Source organism: Cetorhinus maximus, chromosome 9 (assembly GCF_964194155.1).
Source record: "Cetorhinus maximus chromosome 9, sCetMax3.hap1.1, whole genome shotgun sequence".
In the NCBI taxonomy this organism is placed as follows: Eukaryota; Metazoa; Chordata; class Chondrichthyes; order Lamniformes; family Cetorhinidae; genus Cetorhinus; species Cetorhinus maximus.
In genome coordinates this window covers 14,341,018-14,360,273 of record NC_135887.1, presented here as the reverse complement: position 1 = coordinate 14,360,273, position 19,256 = coordinate 14,341,018, and the positions used below count along the sequence as shown (strand labels likewise).

General features: G+C 43.1%; 1 protein-coding gene across 1 annotated transcript in view; it reads right to left on the bottom strand.

The window, feature by feature from the left end:
• mnta (MAX network transcriptional repressor a) overlaps positions 1-19,256 on the bottom strand; it is a 115,226-nt gene that overhangs the window by 5,982 nt on the left and 89,988 nt on the right. Inside the window, exon 5 of the mRNA XM_078548102.1 lies at positions 2,381-2,573. Coding sequence (XP_078404228.1) covers positions 2,381-2,573 — 193 coding nt within the window. The remainder of the gene's footprint in view (positions 1-2,380; positions 2,574-19,256) is intronic.

The window sequence follows — 19,256 nt, the reverse complement described above, 5'->3', positions numbered from 1 at the left end:
AGAAGACCTAACGGATCATGAATCTGAATGCAAGGAGGGCTGGGAGAGTTGGGGAGATTAAAGGGGAAATGGTTCACCTCTGGGAACTCTGCCAGCGCAGAGATCAGCTCTATCCCAGGACCAGAAGCGGCTATGAATGCAAGACTTCAGTTATGCGGAGAGACCAGGAAAGCAGGGGTTGTTTTCCTCAGGCCAGAGGTGGTTAAAGGGATATTTGACAGATGTATTCAAAGTCATGATTGATTTTGACAAAGTAAATAAAGATTTTTTTTCCCCCCAAGTTATAGACTAGGCAGTAACCAGACGACATCGGTTGAAAGCGATTGGATTTTTTTTATACCGAGTTGTTATTCTCTAGATGGGAATTGGATAAGTACTGAAGGGAAAGAACTACAGGAATAGAGTAGGGGAGTGAATTAATTGGATAGCTCTACCAAAGATAGCCCAAATGGCCTTGTATCAGTCTATGATTCTGTGTGATATCTTGCCCACCAAATTGCCTATGGAAACTGGGTCCCATCATCCTGAGTTAGAACCTTCAAGGAGAGGAGAGAAATAGGAAAAACATCCACTGTACAATTACTGATTAATTAAGTATGAAATCAAACTTGAGAAATAATAAATTCACTTTCAAGATTTTACAACAGTGAAGCACTCCGCTGAAAACAGATAGAGCACAATTAGTTTATGTAATAAAATAGGCAATGCATAAACAAATCCCGGAGCCATGCTTTTCATTTTAATGGAGTGAAAATGTTTTTCGACCCTGCAAGCAGAGTGCTGTGCAATTGCACTACAATATATTAATAACCTTTCAGAAAACTAATTTACAAATCTTCTACTGTTTCCAATTCATCCAAGCCGGTTGTCATGACGATCTCCACAAAAGGCACAACATGCCTTTATAAAGGAGAAATCCAGCTGTGCTATATTTACAGAATCAGGGCAGTTTGTCTCTCCCCACCCCCTCCCGAATTCTACTCTCATGTTTCACTAACCACCAATACCTCCACCCCCACCGCCTCTCCTCACCCCGCCATCATCTTTCGAGGGTCCACCCCAGGGTTTTTTTGTAAATCAAATAATCTTTGACCTTCATTGCGAGGGCGCAAATCTCATCAATGCATTGGGTCACGTATTAGAAAACTGGATTCGCAATATATTCCCTTGCAATTTTCCGTTTTTTCGGAAATAGCTGCAAGAGACAATGCAGGCCTCTCCGTCTCCCATCAACGTACAGGAGCCACCAGTGACCTGTCTTGTCTTCAACTCTGGCTCTCAATACCCCTGTTGCCCCATTTGCCACTTGGCTTCCCCTTATGATCTGTTCGACCGTGGGATATTGATTAAGCTGGAATTCAGTCTTATTACATGCCAGGGAAAAGACAGGGGCCGTCATTGGAAACCAAGGCTAGAAGGTATGCAGATAGGGCTAGATGAAATAAGGTGGGAGCAGACTTGTGTGAAGTATATAACCCTGCATAGGGTTATCCTATCTTCTGAGTAAGTGAAAGTGTTTTATTAAAATAGAACCAGTTGGCTACTTTTCTTCTTCCTGTGAGGAAGCTCCTAGCTTCTACTAGTCAATAGCCCACAGCAGCACAGCTACTGTTAGAAGGTAAATTCTTGGCTCCTGTGATCAGGAGGAACATTTGCAGAATTGGGCCTACGATGTTGCAGCCCCATCTCCAACCCACATTCCCTACAAGAATTACTTCCCCTCTGGGGGCATGGGAGGATGGAGTTTACCATCCTATTCCTCACTTTGTAAAGAGTTGCAGACACAAACCATATCCTATCACTCCAGAGCGAAACAACATTACTGGGAGTGTCTATTCAACAAATCTCTAGCCCTAGCCAGAAGAATTTAGTAGCACTGCTGCAACACCATGTGGAAAGGCTCCTCGCCAAATTTCAAACACAAGGAATTGCAGCGTATGCTGTTTTAGGTTACTCAATAGCTACTCTGGTAACTAATTGGTTATTATTGTTTAATAAGTAGATATCCATTTACCAACTCAGGCAGCAGAAGACATTCTGTGTATCACAACTGTTTTATTGTTAAACTAGTCCAGTACAAAAACCAGTCTCTTACCTTCTTTCCCTGTCAAGAAGCAGAAACTCCCTTTACTAGGGAAAAACCCAGCTCTTAAGTACAGGCTTCAAATGAGCATCACCTACTCTCAGTTCACCCTGAAACTTGTCCTGGTTTACTTTTAAAGGGACCTGCATTTCTAACATTGTCGATAATCACCTTACCCGATCAAGCTCCTCGAAAGGAAGCAAGGTTTCTTTTAGCTGCTTTGCAATCCCGACATAGAAGTGATAGGCTGAATGGCCTCTTCCTGTGCAGTTTTATTCTTATGATTCTAGCTCTTACCGGATGCGGTTGAGGTAGAAGCCTGGTCGTCCTCCGGTTGCACGGTTTGGCGGAGAATGCGATCCACTTCAAGAATGTCCATCCATTGGCTCAGTTCATTCTTCAGATCTGCTAAACGTTGCTGGGTGGCAATTTTTTCTCTTGCAAGGCGTTCCATTTCGTGCTCGTATTCTTTCTCTTTCCTTTTTAAAGTCTAGAAACAAACAGACGAGAAAGATCGTAAGATGTGGTTTATTCAAGAAGGAATAAGCAGCAAATCATGAGACTGTGTCAAATGAAGGACCACCTTCAAGCCATTGATCTCGTCCTTCCGGAATACCAGCTCTACAGCTTTTAACGTTTCCATGAACAGGCGAGATAGGATCTCCCTTTAGCTTCTCCTGTGAAAGATAGCACTGTGGCCATCCTTCGGTACTGTGCTGGCCTGTCAGCCTAGGTTACATCTGAACCAGAGGTGACAGCGCTACCAATGAGCCAAGCACTAATGTTGCAATTCAGTTACAATGAAGTACATGCTCTGGTTGTAAGTGAGAGCAGCTGTTACTAATTGGGGAAGGTTGGGGCATTATTCTCAAGTATATATAAGAAATGGTTTCCACCTGCGGGGTGGGGAGGAAAAGGGAATCTGTGCATGTGTTCTCTGGGTTATGTCAATAAACCTATGTGAAGGAAAGACTGGTTCCAGATTCTTTCCTTTCTCAGTGAATGAGCAGCAAATTATAACACTGAGGGACTTTCAGTTACAAAGGAGACATCATAGGAACACAATGCGCTGGTGTGCCTGCATTATGGACTAAGAGTGAAGCCCTTAATTCCTCACATTTCACGATTAAGTTCCGTCTTCGTGACTTTGCAAGCGGGATTGGTGGCGGGAGAGGGCAGGTTACAGCCAGGAGCTCGCTCCCATCAAAGGATGAAAGGACGATGAGCTTTGGGAAAGAGTCACTCCCATCTGCTCTCCTCTGTGCTTTAGCTGTGGGTCTCATTCAGCAACATTTGCTGTCGCTGCCCAGGAACCAGATTGTCTGAATGCGTCATGTGGAGCCAACTGTTTGCAACACAGTTTTGAATAGCTGTTAATACCAGTGTGCACATAAACCAAATAACTTCCAGATTACAGTATAACTCCCTCCCTTGCTAATCAATACAGCTAGTTTCTTTTTAAAAAGAACTTGCACTTGCCTTGCGAACTTAAAATCATTTGATTGAAGAGGACACATTTTGTAATGTGTATCATAGGAATAGTTATCTATAGAAGTTGTCTAGCCAAAAGCCCAATGGCCAGAACTTCACAGACACTGAAAGTACTCCTCAATGTGGTCAGCAACAGCAGGTTCACATTAACCTGTTAACAGGTCAGCAAGCTGTTTCATAGTCTAGTCAAAAAACAGCCGGCCATTCTCCCCCCACCCTCTCCACGCTCCATAAAAAATACAACCTTTAATCAAATCAAGATATCCTTAACAGAATGAAAGAAGGCTTCTACTGGAGTTAATCTGAGCATGGGCCAGTCTTCTGGGTACTATTAAAACTGACTGCTGCACCAGTAGTAAAGTGAAGACAATCTGAAGGGCAGGGTTACAAGGTTAAATTCGTCCTGTGTCTGTGAGAGAGAGAGAGAGAGAGAGAGAGAGAATGTGTGAAAGAGTGTGAGTAAGAGGAAGAAATGAAACTGTCCGGTTATCTTTAGCAGAAAATGTTGTGAAAGTACAAATCAAGACTTTGACCCTCTGGGTTGCAATCCCTCTTTCACTAACTACAAGAAACACAGAGTCCATTATTATTATTCAATTTCACTGTATTCATCTAAAATTGAATTCACTCCTAGGTTTTTTTTTCCCTGAGAAAAGCATTCACCTCCTTCCCCCCCACCTTCTCCATTGTAGTGGTTTTTAAACCTTTCCCGTATGGGAACCTCTAAAAATAATGGCACTCCTCTCGGAGGCCTTTGAAGATGCTGCCAGGTACCCAAAAGAAAGTAGCACGATTACTGAGATGTGTTTTATTAGTATAGGTTAACAGGTGTAGAATGCCAGTAAGCTAATAAATATGAGTTTTTTTAAAAAAATCAAAATATGGAATTCTTTAGATATTGCACAAGGACAGACTGTAAACACAGTCTTGAATAACCTGAGGGGTTCTCAGGTGTCTGTGGACCAGTGTGAAAAGCCAAACCTGGTTACCCCCATCCCCACCAAATCACACAACTAGCCAAGACCAAACATGTTATCTTTCACCATCTTCAAATCAAGCCTGAATGTTACCAACCACAACACTGGTCGCCACTTCAGCTTCAAATCAAAGACCAGCAGCTTAATTATAGGAGGAGGCTGGGGGTTGAGTATTTCAACCAAACTGCAGTCTTCTAACATATACCAACACACAAGTTCATTTAAGTGTAATGAGGGTTTCTGCTTTATGTTCTAATTATTTTTGATGCTATTATTGATTGCCAACTTCTGCATCGTCTCTGTGTACTCATTCTGCACATGGCAGCTGACACGATCATAAAGGAACTGTGACCTCTTCATTTTTTTTTAAACCACACGCTGCATCTCAACACGTAGCAACCACTTCATTAACAGTTCTTCGAACTGTCTCATTTTTTTATTCACACTGTTCTTGTCCTGACTGTTCCTCAAGTCCCCTATAAAGATCAAAACATAGTCCCTCTCCCCAGCACCCTCCACTGCTGCCCCCATCCCACAATCAATGCAACCACAGCAATGATAAGCACAATTTTCACAGGGATCACAATGGAAACATGCTCCAATCAAAAGGCCACTGGATCACAAAATGCCCCATAGCTCTATTTCCACTGCAAACACACACACAACATTCAAGTTTCAGTTTGGGACCAAAGTAAACACATGAATCAGTGGAAACTTACCATTTCTCCCTATAAATCGATGTTTTTTTTTAAATTGATGTTATATATAATACCTCACATCATGATGCTTTTCAATCACACTCCAGTACCTCACCCATGTACTCATGATTCCACAGTAAGTCTGGATAGCGGAATATGAGTAAAACGTTCTGTTGCTTGGAATTAACAGAACTAAGCCTTATTTTGTCTACACTTAACATCCGTGCATACACACTTGCAGCAGGGATCATCGGATAGAAAACAAGAGTGGGAATTCTGGCTGATTTCTTCCCTCCTATTCCAGGGCATAAGGCCTACTATGATACCCCTACCACTACCCACTGGATGAATTCATAGCCAATGGATAGAGCTGAATGAACGTTAAAAGGCCGGCCCTTGTATTGATAACTGGGAAGAGAAAAAAAAAAATCCTAATTCCAGTGACAAAAACAAAATACTTGTACAGGCTTGAGCTCAATTTAAAAGAAGAGAGTTACCGCATGATGTAATCATCAACACTAAACAAAGTTCTCACATTTTCACAGTGAAGTGTAGAGCAGTAAAAACCCAGAAGTAATTAGACTGATTCAAAAATTCCAGCAGCACTAACCAAAAGTCAATTTAAAATAAATAAAATACACTTCGTCTTATTTGGAAGAAAAACCTAATCACAGCCCCCAGGGAGGGTTAAACTTTCGATTAACGGACCTCGCTCCGTATTGTCATAGGAGTCAGTCAGTCAGTTAGGTAATGGATTTAAATTTGAAACAGGGACATTTATTTTGAACAAAAAAAAAGCACAATCTATTTTTACACCTTTTGAAGCTGCTAACTCATTTGTAGAGAAGAGCTTCTGTTTATACAGCATCACAGGACATCACAAAGCATTCTATAACCAGTGAATTACTTTTGAAGTGGAATCACTATTGTCATTTGGGAACACACAACAGCAAAATCCTACAAACACCAAATGATCAGTAACCAGATAATGTGCTCTTGGTGGCTTTGGTTCGAGAGGAATGTTGGCTAGGGGTGCCGAGAATATTCTCTGTTCTCCTTTGAACCGTCCGTGAGTTATTTTATGTTTACCTGAGCAGGTAGAAAGGGCATTGGCTTGTTGTCTCATTTGAAAGATGGCACTGGGAAGGCAGTGGCTGTTCTTTGAACAATGCCCAAGAGATCCTTCTTTGAGCGAAAGTATCAACAGAGAGGGTTGGCAGAATATTCAGCCAGTCATGGGACATCATCACAGGTAAGCACAATTACATACTCAGCCAACATCCAAATACATGCACCTTCAGCAGGAATCACTAGGTAATAATTGGAATAGCAATCTTGGCCAATCTTCCATTCCTTAATCCATGACAATGCCCCAACAATCTCAGTTTCTGATGCCCGAGAATGGAACCCACGGACTTTCTGGCTTGCTTGGCATAGTTTACTGAGCCACTGGGCAAAGTCATGCTATTGTTCAACTTTCCACAGCTTGGCAGTACATAAAATACGACATTAGGCAACATTTTTAAAAAGTCTTTCAAAGCCAAAACAGACCCAAAGCTTCAGGTAATTCTGTTTTTATTTTGTTTTGGATTTCCAGCATCCGCAGTAGCTTTTAGCTTTTTGTTTTTACCCAAAGCTTCATGTTCAATCATAGGCACAATGATGCAGACAACGAAAGATTGAAACCAGATTATCTAAAATGGAACTCTCCCTGCACCAGACCTCGGTAAGCAGTGAATGGAGACAGCCCTCAATATTGTCAAGGGTTGAGATTAAACTGAATTAATCCTGAAATGTAGGAAACTCAAGGAATCATGGATGACAAGTTGTGCATCTATCTTTCTAAATTTTGAAAATATTCCCAAACTTCCATTATATTCAGTTGAAAGTTTTACAAAACAACTTGTCTCAACGTCTAGTTTACGGACTCAAGAGATTACAATTCGCGGTAGTGAAATCACTGTTAAATGTTACAAGTGCTGCTAAACTAGTTTACAAAAATACAAGCGCTGCATGGCTGCCTGTTAATTTAAGGAAAGACAGGGCTGACTAGTAAAATTAGAATCCAAGGAACTTCCATCTGCCGTTCTAACAGATGGGGCTCCTTGATGGCTTCAGATTGCATGTTTACTCCTGCTGTCTTAGTATAATCACAATTTTCAAAAAGCTAATTATTGCTATAAGTCACATCTCAAGACCCAGCACTCCACAAGGCTTGAACCTCCCAGATATGCAACCGCAAGGATATCTGCCCTTGCACCTCGAGCTGACCAGGTCAGTTTTCCTCCTTTCTCTTTGACCAAGCTTTTGGTCATCTGCCCTAATATCTTCCTTATGTGGCTCAGTGTCAAATTTTGGTTTGATAATTGCTGCTGGGAAGTGCCATGGGGCATTTTAATACATCCAAAGGCGCTACATAAATGCACGTTGTTGCACCATTCTACGATTCTCGGCTTTACTTATTACAGAGTAAAGTTAATGCACAAATCTTCAAATCCAACATTCCAACAATAAGGATTCAGAATACAAACTTGACACAAAAACTTTCCCATGGATCTGCTTCATGTCATTTATAAATAAACTTTGTTGCAGTAATGCCAGATTCCCGAGTGGGTGTCAGCACACATCAAGAACACTGCGTGCAGTAGCAGCAGCTGCTGTAGTCACTGAAACCAAATAAAATTTCCCATCAAATTAAACCAGTACACATCTCAAAAACAAGCTTTTACAGGGCAATTTCAAGGCTGTGATCTAATCGTAGGGAAGTGGGGGCTGGGCTAATGTGAGCTTGCTTGCTGTTGAACCTTTCATCTCCCAATTCTTGGCCTCATCCTGACTCCTTGGATTATGATACTGTCTCACAATCGTAACAAGGGTTAACATTCGCTATTCGCTGGCTTTCTTCATCATACACATTAACAGCTTCAATTGTTATTGATATTATCTCCTATGTGTCCAGGAGATGCCCAAAGTCTGACATAGTTTCAAACACTGTTATTAAAGTGCATCAGCCTGTGCAAACCTAACCATTTGATATGTCCCTCATGCATCCCCCAGACATAATTAACTGAATTTCAGAGCCTGTTCAAACTCGACAAAAATAAACTTCTAAAACGCAGGTGTGCTCCCCATTCCCTTACCAATTTTGATTTGCGTAAATGGGATAATTTCAGAAGAATGGTGAAAGAATTTGTTCCGGTTACACATTCTTAAAAACTGTCATCCCCATCCAGGCTTTAAGGACGTGAGAAAATTCATTCAGCTTTCACAACCTGACTGTCTAGAGACGACGTCTTTATCGTTCCATTGTAGGCTTCACATCTCAAATGTTGATATCCTACCTTAAGGCAAACTAATTTCCTTGTCTGACCTTCCCTGAAAAAACAAATGAAATACTCTGGTTAAATATTTAGGGAACCTTGAATCCCATTCTCAAAAGGTATCAAATCTCCTTTTAAAAGGTGCTGTTTGGGCCAGTATATTGTTCCACATTCCCACATATCCTGCAGGGTGTTGGAGAGGGGGGCAGACTTGAGCCTTGCTTGAGGCTTGTGAATTCAATGTCAATTTTATCCTATGTTCATTGTCCAAAATATACCCATTTATTTTTCTCTCAAACACTTTTCATTATTTTGAAGGCCGGTATTACCAACACTTCAGTCTTTTCTCCAACAAGTTCAGTTGCTTCACTATTTCTACAACTTCATCTCCTTGAGGCCTAAAATCCTCTTCATCGCTTTTCTTTGAAATCTTTCAGCATCCTTTGGTTCTTAAGAGGATGTCAAAGCCACTTGTTTGAACACTGGACATGATCTTCAAAACATGCATCTTTGTCAGCCTTGCCTAAGTGGTAGCAATCTTGCCTCAGAGCCAGAGAGTCATGGGTTCAAGCCCTCCTCCAGAACTGGAGTACATAATCTAGGCTGACATTTCAGTAGCATACGGAGAGGACTGCAGCATGGCTGGAGTTACGGTCTTTCACAAGACATGTTAAGCTGAGGCATTGTTCACCTGTTCAGATGTAAAAGATCCCATAGAACTATTAGAAGAGAAGCTGAGGAATTCCCTTGGTACGCTGGCCAAAAATTACCCCACAAATAACATCACCAAAAACAAATTAACTTGTAAATTGCCTGCTTGTTGTTTGTGGGAGCTTGCTATGCTGCCATGTTAATCTACAAAATAGTGTTCATAATTCAAAAATAATGTATGAATTATAAAATGCTTTGGAGCATCGCGAAGACTTGAAAGACATTGTGTGAATTTAATTCCTTTCTCATTCTTCCTCCCTCGAGAGATAATCAGCACCGACACGTCTCAGACATTTGGCCTGATTGGCCATTCCTCTCACGCACACCACTCACCGGCAGAGCCATCGGTGCCAAGTCTGCCTCATCTGGTTCTCAACAGTGATCCAAAGGAAGTCCTAACAGATAGCAACCTAAAGCAGGATCCCTGGCAGAGTTTCCGCTACCTAGCAGCTGAAAGGGCGTTGTTGCAGACATGGGACTGCCACAATGCACTGTGCCATTAGCTACTGCATCATTTGGGAAAGTTCAATACTGAATAGAACATTGTTCAAGAAAAAAAAAAGTAAAATGTTCCAGAAACCGGAAATCAGACCCTTGTTTGAGCTCCCTCTGAGTCATCTTGATTTCTAATGTTTTATTTGTCAAGAGGAAAACCCAAAAATCACCCGCCCCCAACTTCCTTCATTCAACTTAAGATTTGGAGCTGATGACGATACCGTTTGGGCTGTACAACTTAAGTTTATTTATATCAATTTAAAACACAATCCCTGAATAGCAAATACAAAATACAAGGGAATCCTGCTATCATGTGAGCCGTGGAGAAGACGCCTGAGCCACTTAAAAAGAGGATGCAGACAGGCCCAAGTTTGAAGAGCAAATGGCATTATATGATCATAACAAAAACAGAAACAGAAATACCTGGAAAAACTCAGCCGGTCTGGCAGCATCAGCAGAGAAGAGCACAGTTGACGTTTCGAGTCCTCATGACCCTTCAACAGAACTAAGTAAAAATAGGAAAGGGGTGAAATATAAGCTGATTCGGTGGTGGTGGTGGTGGTGGGGGGGGGGGGGGGGGGGGGGGGGGGCTGTTGGGACAAGAAGCCACTAATAAGTGGAGATAACCAAAAGATGTCACAGACAAAAGGATAAAGAGGTGTTGAAGGTAGTGATATTATCTAAAGGAATGTGCTAATTAAGGGTAGAAAGCAGGACAAGCAAGGTACAGATAGTCCTAGTGGGGGTGGGGTGGGATGAAGGAAGACTAAAAAGGCTAAAAGGTAGAGATAAAACAATGGATGGAAATACATTTAAAAATAATGGAAATAGGTGGGAAAAGAAAAATCTATATAAATTATTGGAAAAAACAAAAAGGAGGGGGAAGAAATGGAAAGGGGGTGGGGATGGAGGAGAGAGTTCATGATCTAAAATTGTTGAACTCAATAGTCAGTCCGGAAGGCTGTAAAGTGCCTAGTCGGAAGATGAGGTGCTGTTCCTCCAGTTTGCGTTGAGCTTCACTGGAACAATGCAGCAAGCCAAGGACAGACATGTGGGCATGAGAGCAGGGTGGAGTGTTGAAATGGCAAGCGACAGGGAGGTCTGGGTAATGCTTGCGGACAGACCGAAGGTGTTCTGCAAAGCGGTCACCCTGTCTGCGTTTGGTCTCTCCAATGTAGAGGAAACTGCATTGGGAGCAATGAATGCAGTAGACTAAGTTGAGGGAATTGCAAGTGAAATGCTGCTTCACTTGAAAGGAGTCTTTGGGCCCTTGGACAGTGAGGAGAGAGGAAGTGAAGGGGCAGGTGTTGCATCTTCTGCGGTTGCATGGGAAGGTGCCGTGGGAGGGGGTTGAGGAGTAGTGGACCAGTGTGTCACGGAGGGAACGATCCCTACGGAATGCCACCAGGGGGGTGAAGGGAAGATGTGTTTGGTGGTGGCATCATGCTGGAGTTGGCGGAAATGGCGGAGGATGATCCTTTGAATGCGGAGGCTGGTGGGGTGATAAATGAGGACAAGGGGGACCCTATCATGTTTCTGGGAGGGAGGAGAAGGCATGAGGGCGGATGCGCGGGAGATGGGCCGGACACGGTTGAGGGCCCTGTCAACCACCATGGGTGGAAAACCTCGGTTAAGGAAGAAGGAGGACATGTCAGAGGAACTGTTTTTGAAAGTGACATCATCAGAACAGATGCGACGGAAGCGAAGGAACTGAGAGAATGGGATGGAGTCCTTACAGGAAGCGGGGTGTGAGGAGCTGTAGTCGAGGTAGCTGTGGGAGTCGGTAGGCTTCTAATGGATATTGGTGGACAGTCTATCACCAGAAATTGAGACAGAGAGGTCAAGGAAGGGAAGGGAAGTGTCAGAGATGGACCATGTGAAAATGATGGAGGGGTGGAAATTGGAAGCAAAATTAATAAATTTTTCCAGGTCCCGACGAGAGCATGAAGCAGCACCGAAGTAATCATCGATGTACCGGAGAAAGAGTTGTGGGAGGGGGCCAGAGTAGGACTGCAACAAGGAATGTTCCACATACCCCATAAAGAGACAGGCATATATGATCATAACGCTGAGCCATTCAGATCAATGATCTTAGTTGCTCCTGGCTGGGATTCTGTACTGTACTTGGCTTCCGAGAGAGAGAGAGAGAGAGAAAGGGGCCCCAAGCTGCAGTTACCTGCTTTAAAATCTACATCAAGCCAGCGCAATATCGAGACCAGATGGCTGTCACTTAATGCCCAGCACTCAGGTAACAGCTACTTGAGACAGGCTCAAACAGCTGCTGGGCAAACATATCAGCAAATTCACCAACTACAACATACAATGGGGCTGATGGAAAAGGGTAGTGGGGGAAGGAGTGGGGGGGGGGGGGGGGGGGGGGGGGGGAGGGGGACGGGGGTGGGGGGCAGTGGGTGGGGGACTAATGGGGTGATGCTACATAGGAAAGGAGCTGTCTGTTTGAAAAAAGTAAAAGAAAATTTAGCAGTCAGAGAAATCACAAAGAAACGAAAGACTGCATTTCCTTTTTAAATAGCTCGGGCTCCTCACCCTGGTTCACGTGACAACAGGAATCCCTTGTACTTTCAGTTTGACAAATACAGTAATCATTTGGAGTCCGTCTCCTCCCACCCCCGGCCTGCTGTAGTACACACCAGACATGTCAGCAGTTCAACCTCCTCTTCCAGGAAGCCACTTGGTCTGGTGCCAACACACAATGACTCTACATTCTCGCAACCACCACGAGCACATTATTCAAACATCTTCCATTGCTCTGGCACATACCCCAAGCTGAAAAGAAAAATGCATATGTAGAGTCTGAAAACTGTATACGGGTTTGCCAACTGTAATTTTTTTTTTTTTAAAAAGCAACACCCTCGCCTTCCCTTTTCATATGTTGACTGTTTTAAAATTTATTTTGAGGGGCAATTTTCCTCCCTTAGCTGCCCTGGAGTTTATGGTCGTAGGGGTTGCCAACCCTCCAGGATTGGCCTGGAGTCTCCAGGAATTGAAGATCAATCTCCAAGGCACTGGTGTGTGTAATCCTGGAGAAAAATCATTGTGACATTTAAAAAAAGATTTCCTTTCGTAATTCTCTTTGAATGTTTCCCTTTACTAGATATAAAAATATTGAAAATGGGGGGAAAATTGCTGTTTGGCTAACAGTCAAGCATCATACAGTTGGGTAATGAGTCTTTTTGCTTTCCAATTGGCATAGGAAGGCAGTACATCACAAGGATGGATGGCCGACTAATGATGACTAGAGCATGGGGGCAAGTCATGTAATGAAACCTCCAGGAGTACATTTAATCACAGTTGGCAACCCTAGGCGCCTGTTGCCTAGGTTTCCCACCTCTACAGGATGGTTCTGGTTTCCCCAGGGATTATAGATACATCTCCAGGACAAAGCAAAACAACAACCTGGAGAAACGTCTTTGGTTTGTTTCTTCCATTTTCTTTCAATACTTTAGTTTATTAGTTATCAAAATATTGGAGGCGGGATAAAAGTTTGTTTAGCCCATAGTAATAATTATCCAACTGGGTTACAAAGAGTCCAATCATTTTCCGATTGGTGTGGGAAGATCTTGTAGGGTAGCCAGTGGCGGGTATGCGGCAGCTGGAAGCAAGGAATCATGAGACGTAAACTCCAGGGACATGCCCAACCAGAGTTGGCAACTCTACTATTGCCATCCTCGCCATCAAGTGGCCATCTTTCACATGTAGACTCCCCTAGATCGGCAGCATCATTCTGATTTTTTAATTACAGAGGAAATCACAATCACAACCCACCATCAACTGACCTTCACTCAACCATGACAGGAGTCGCAGATAGATAACAAACAAAAGCACTAATCACTTTTGTCCCTCTGGCCCGGAGATGTTGCAGTCCATTATAGAACCACAGCGGAAATCATATCACAACTGATTGGTGAACTGAACTTGGAACCTTCTGGTCTGGTACCGTGACGCTGTCTCCATCTACTAAACCATCAAGGCAGCTTTGTTCAATAAGCTTGGACAGAATTTTGTATCCATCTCATGTGCCCCCCTCCTCACCAGATTAATGCTTCTTCTTGGTCAATGTGCAGATGGTGGAACTCCGGTGGGGTGAGGGTAGTTTGTTTTTGCTTTCTCTCATGGCGGTGAACGCTGGCCTCTATGAGCCCTGCACCATCAGCATCTGAGAGAACAACTAGTTTTACCAATGTTGATGCAATAAGAACTGTGCAATAAGAAGCACCTGATAACATCATTACCACACAACTCTTTGCCTCTGTGGAGGGGGGAACTTGGGTTTGTTTTTATTCATTCATGGGATGTGGGCATCGCTGGCTAGACCTGCATTTATTGCCCATCCCTAAATGCCCTTGTTCAGAGAGCATTTAAGATTCAACCACGTTGCTGTGGGTTCGGAGTCACATGTAGGCCAGACCAGGTAAGGGTGGTAGATTTCCTTCCCCAAAGTGAACCAGATGGGTTTTTACGACAATCGACAATGGTTTCAGGGTCATCATTAGGCTTTTAATTTCAGATTTTTATTGAATTCAAATTCCAGCTGCTGTGGTGGTATTCGAACCTGGGTTCCCAGAGCATTTCTCTGGGTCTCTGGAATATTAGTCCAGTGACAATACCACTATGCCACCACCTCCCCCAAAAGAATTTAAGGTATCTCCCCATTGCTCCATAACTTAAAGAAAATGATTTTCTGCCAGCATTACATCGTAGAATCTAGAGTGAGGAAAGGATATTTGGCCCTTCAAGCCAGCTCATCTGAAATCCAGAAAAGTACTGAGGGATTGCTACACTGTCGGAGATGCCATCTTTCAGGTGAGATGTTCAGCCAAGGCCCTGCCTGCCCTCAGGTGGATGCAAAAGATCCCATGGAACTATTTTGAAGAGAAACAGAAGAGTTATCCCTGGTGACCTGACCAATATTTATCCCTCAAAAACATCACAAAAACAGATTATCTGATCATTGTCACATTGCTGGGTGGGGGAGCTTGCTGTGTGCAAGTTGGCTGCCATGTTTCCTACACTACAAGGGTGACTACACTTAAGTACTTCATGACTGTAATGTGTTGTGGACAATATCCTGATGTTGTGAAAGGGTGTATATAAATGCAAGACCTTCCTTCTTTTCATATCACTTTCTCATGGAATTTCTCTCCAACTCCAACACCAAAACCTACCCCAAGCCCCCACCTACCCTGAAAATAAAAAACAGTAGTTTTTGGGAGACAGGATCAGGCCAACAGTTGCTACAAAACATCCCTGCCACATGAAACCTATGGTGCTCGAGAGGCAACCAGAGCACAACACTTCACTTTAAATCAATTAAATTATATGCGCCAGCAATGAGCATTTTTCTTTTGCTGAACTGAAGTGTTAGAATTTCAACTGTAAATGAATAGAAAATAAAATAAAGTCTGCACTGCTCCTTGAAAGTGTAAAAGAAATTAGATTTTTTTTTAATACAAGGACTTGCGAGCTGGGGGTAGAATTCCCCTGGGCTACTCTCAGGTACTCACAAGTGAGCCTGAAGGGTAAACCACCAGGAAAGTGGTTCATTTATATCTTCCTTAATCGAAACTTGCAGTAGAGGTTTTCTTTTATTCATTCACGGGATGTAGGCCAGCATCTATTTTCCATCCTTAATTGACATTGAGAAGGTGATGATGAGCTGCCTTCTTGAATTGCTACAGTCCCTGTGGTGTAGGTGCACCCACAAGTGCTGTTAGCGAGGGAGTTCCAAGGTTTTGGCCCTGCAGCCATGAAGGAACGGTGATATAGTTCCAAGTTAGGATGGCGTGTGGCTTGGAGGGGAATTTGAAAGTGGTGATGTTCCCGTGCATCTGCTCCGCTTGTCCTTCTACCTGTGTAGGGATCGCAGGTTTGGAAGGTGCTGACGAAGGGTGAGTTGTTGCAGTGCATCTTGTAGATATTATACACTGCTGAGACTGTGCTTCAGTGGTGGAGGGAGTGAATATTTAAGGTGCTGGATGGGATGCCAATGAAGTGGACTGGATTGTCCTGGATGGTGCGGAAATTTGAATGCTGTTGGAGCTGCACCCAACCAAGCATCCATCACACTTCTGGTTTGTGCCTTGTAGATGGTGGACAGGCTTTAAGGCGTCAGGAAGTGAGTTACTCGCCACAGGATTCCTAGCCTCTGACCTGCTCTTGTAGCCACAGTATTTATATGGCTCGCCCAGTTCAGTTACTGCTCATTGGTAACTGATGGATACCCCAGGATATTGATAGTGGGGGAGTCAGCGATGGTAATGCCATTGGATCATAAGAACATAAGAAATAGGAGCAGGAGTAGGCCATTCGGCCCCTCAAGCATGCCCCGCCATTCAATAAGATCATGGCGGATTTGCCTCAGGCCTCAACTCCTCTTCCGTGCCAGCTCCTCATAGCCCCCAACTCCTGGATATTTCAAAAATCTACCTACCTCCTCTTTAAATACTTTCAGTGATCTAGCCTCCACAACCCTCTAGGGTAGAGAATTCCAGACATTCACTATTCTCTGAGAGAAGAAATTCCTTCACATCTCAGTTTTAAATGATTGTCCCCTTATTCTGTAACTATTTCATCTAGTTCGAGATTCCCCCACTAGTGGAAGCATCTTCTCAACATCTACCCTGTCAAGCCCCTTCAGAAACTTGTATGTTTCATTAAGATCTCTCCTCATTCTTGTAAATTCTCATGAATAAACGCCTAACCTGTTTAGCTGTTCTTCATAAGTCAACCCCTTCATCCCAGGAATCAGCCTAGTGAATCTCTTTTGAACAACCTCCAATGCCAGTATATCCTTTCTTAAATATGGGGACCAAAACTGCACACAGTAATCCAGGTGTGGCCTCACCAACACCCTGTACCGTTGTTACAAGACTTCCCTATTTTTAAACTCCAACCCCCTAGCAATACAGGCCAAAATTCCATTTGCCTTCTTAATTACTTGCTGCATCTGCATGCTAACTTTTTGTGTTTCATGCACAAGAACACCCAGATCCCTCTGTGTTGCACTTTTTTGGAGTCGCGCTCCATTTAAATAATAGTCTGCCTTTTGATTCTTCCTACCAAAGTGCATGACCTCACATTTTCCTACATTAAAATCCATCTGCCAAGATTTTGCTCACTCACACAACCTATCTATATCGCCTTGCAGATTCCTTATGTCCTCATCACAACATAACCTCCCACCTATTTTTGTATCGCCAGACAATTTGGATATATTACACTCTGCCCCTTCCTCCAAGTCATTAATATAGATGGTAAATAATTGAGGCCCTGGGGCTGATCCTTGTGGCACTCCACTAGTTACATCTTTCCAGCCTGAAAAAGACCCGTTAATCCCAATTCTCTGTCTTCTGTGTGTTAACCAATCCTCAATCCCCGCTAATACATTACCCCTAATACTGTGAGCTCCCATCTTGTGCAATAACCTTTTATGTGGCACCTTATCGAAGCCTGTCTAATCTCAGATTAGCCTTCGGGAAATCCAAATACACTACATCTACCGGTTTCCCCTTTATCAACTCTGCTTGTTATATCCTCAAAGAACTCTAGAAAATTTGTCAAACATGATTTCCCTTTCACAAAACCAGTTGACTCTGGTTGGTTGTGTTACGTTTTTCTAAATGTCCTGCTATTTCTTCCTTAATAATGGACTCTAGCATTTTCCCCAATGACAGATGTTAGGCTGACTGGTCTATAGTTTCTTGTTTCTTGTCTCCCTCACTTCTTGAACAGGGGCATCACATAAATGGTTTTCCAATCCACTGGGACCACCCCCCTCTCCAGCCTCAGAATCCAGTGAGTTCTAGAATATTTTGACCAATGCCTCCACTATCTTTGCAACCACTTCCTTTAAAACCCTTGGAAGCAGGCCATCAGGTCCTGGCGACTTGTCTGCCTTTAGTCCCATTAGTTTGTCAAATACTTTGTCCCTTGTGATAGAGACTGTTACAAGATCTTTCCTCCCATTAGCTCCTTGCTTATCTGATATCTTTAGGATGTTTATGTAGTGTCCTCCACAGTGGGGACCGATGCAAAATATGGGTTTAAATCATCTGCCATTTCCCTGTTTCCCGTTATCAATTCTCCAGTTGAATCCTCCAAGGGTCCCACACTCACTTTAGCCACTCTCTTTCTTTTTATATACCCATAGAAGCTCTTGCTGTTTGTTTTTATATTTCTTACCAATTTACTTTCATAATCAATTTTCTCCCTCTTTATTAGCTTTTTAGTCATCCGCTGCTGGTTCCTAAAAAAATCCCAATCTTCTGGCCTACCATTAGTTTTCGCCAATTTGTATGCCTTAGTTTTTGAGTGGATACTCCCCTTGACCACCTTTGTTAACCATGGGTAGTTCATCCTTCTCATCGAGTCCTTCTTTTTGACCGGGATAAATTTTTGCTGAGCATTATGAAATATCTGCTTAAATGTCTGGCACTGTTCATCCACTGACCTTCCCCTTAGTCTATTTTCTCAGCCCACTTTAGACAATTCTTTCTTCATACCTCTGCAATTGCCCTTATTAAAGTTGAGGTCACTGGTTTGAGAGTCGAGTTGCTCGCCCTCAAACTGAATTTGAAATTCTACCATGTTGTGATCGCTACCCCCTAGAGGATCCTTAACTACAATATCTCTTATTAATCCCACCTCATTACACATCGCTAGATCTAAAATAGCCGGTTTCTGGGTAGGTTCTGCGACGTATTGCTCTAAGAAACAATCCCTGATGCAGCCTACAAATTCGTCTTCCATGTTACCCCTGCCAATCTGATTTGTCCAGTCAACGTGCAGATTAAAATCATACATGACAATTGTAGCGCCCTTCTTACACGCCTCCATTATTTCCCGATTTATGCTTTGTCCTACAGTGAGGCAACTCTTCGGGTTTCCTAAAGACGACTCCCACCCGTGACTTCTTCCCCTTGCTATTCCTTATTTCCACCCAAATTGATTCCACATCACGACCTATTGCACCTATATCACTACTCACCACCGCACTGATACCTTCCTTGACCAACAAAGCTACCCCACCTCCTTTTCCTTTTAGCCCATTTTTCTGGAACGTTGAATACCCTTGAATATGGAGCTCCCAGTCTTGGTCACCCTGCAACCATGTCTCTCTAGTAGCTACAAAGTCATATTCATTTATTTCTATTTGTGCCGTCAACTCATCTATCTTGTTACAAATGCTGTGTGCATTCAGATAAAGAGCCTTAAGCTTTGACATTTGGGTTCTGATTTGTGCTGCACTCTTGCGCTTATATTTTCTGCCCCTTCCTGTCAGACTTTGATTATCGTTCACCTCTTCACTACCCTACACCGCTGCTCTCTCGTTTCTTTTTGATATTTTAAACTTCCCTTCAATTGACCCCTCCCCCCACTAATTTGTTTAAAGTCCTATCTACAACCCTAGTTATATGATTCGCCAGAACACTGGCCGCAGCATGGTTTAAATGAAGCCCAT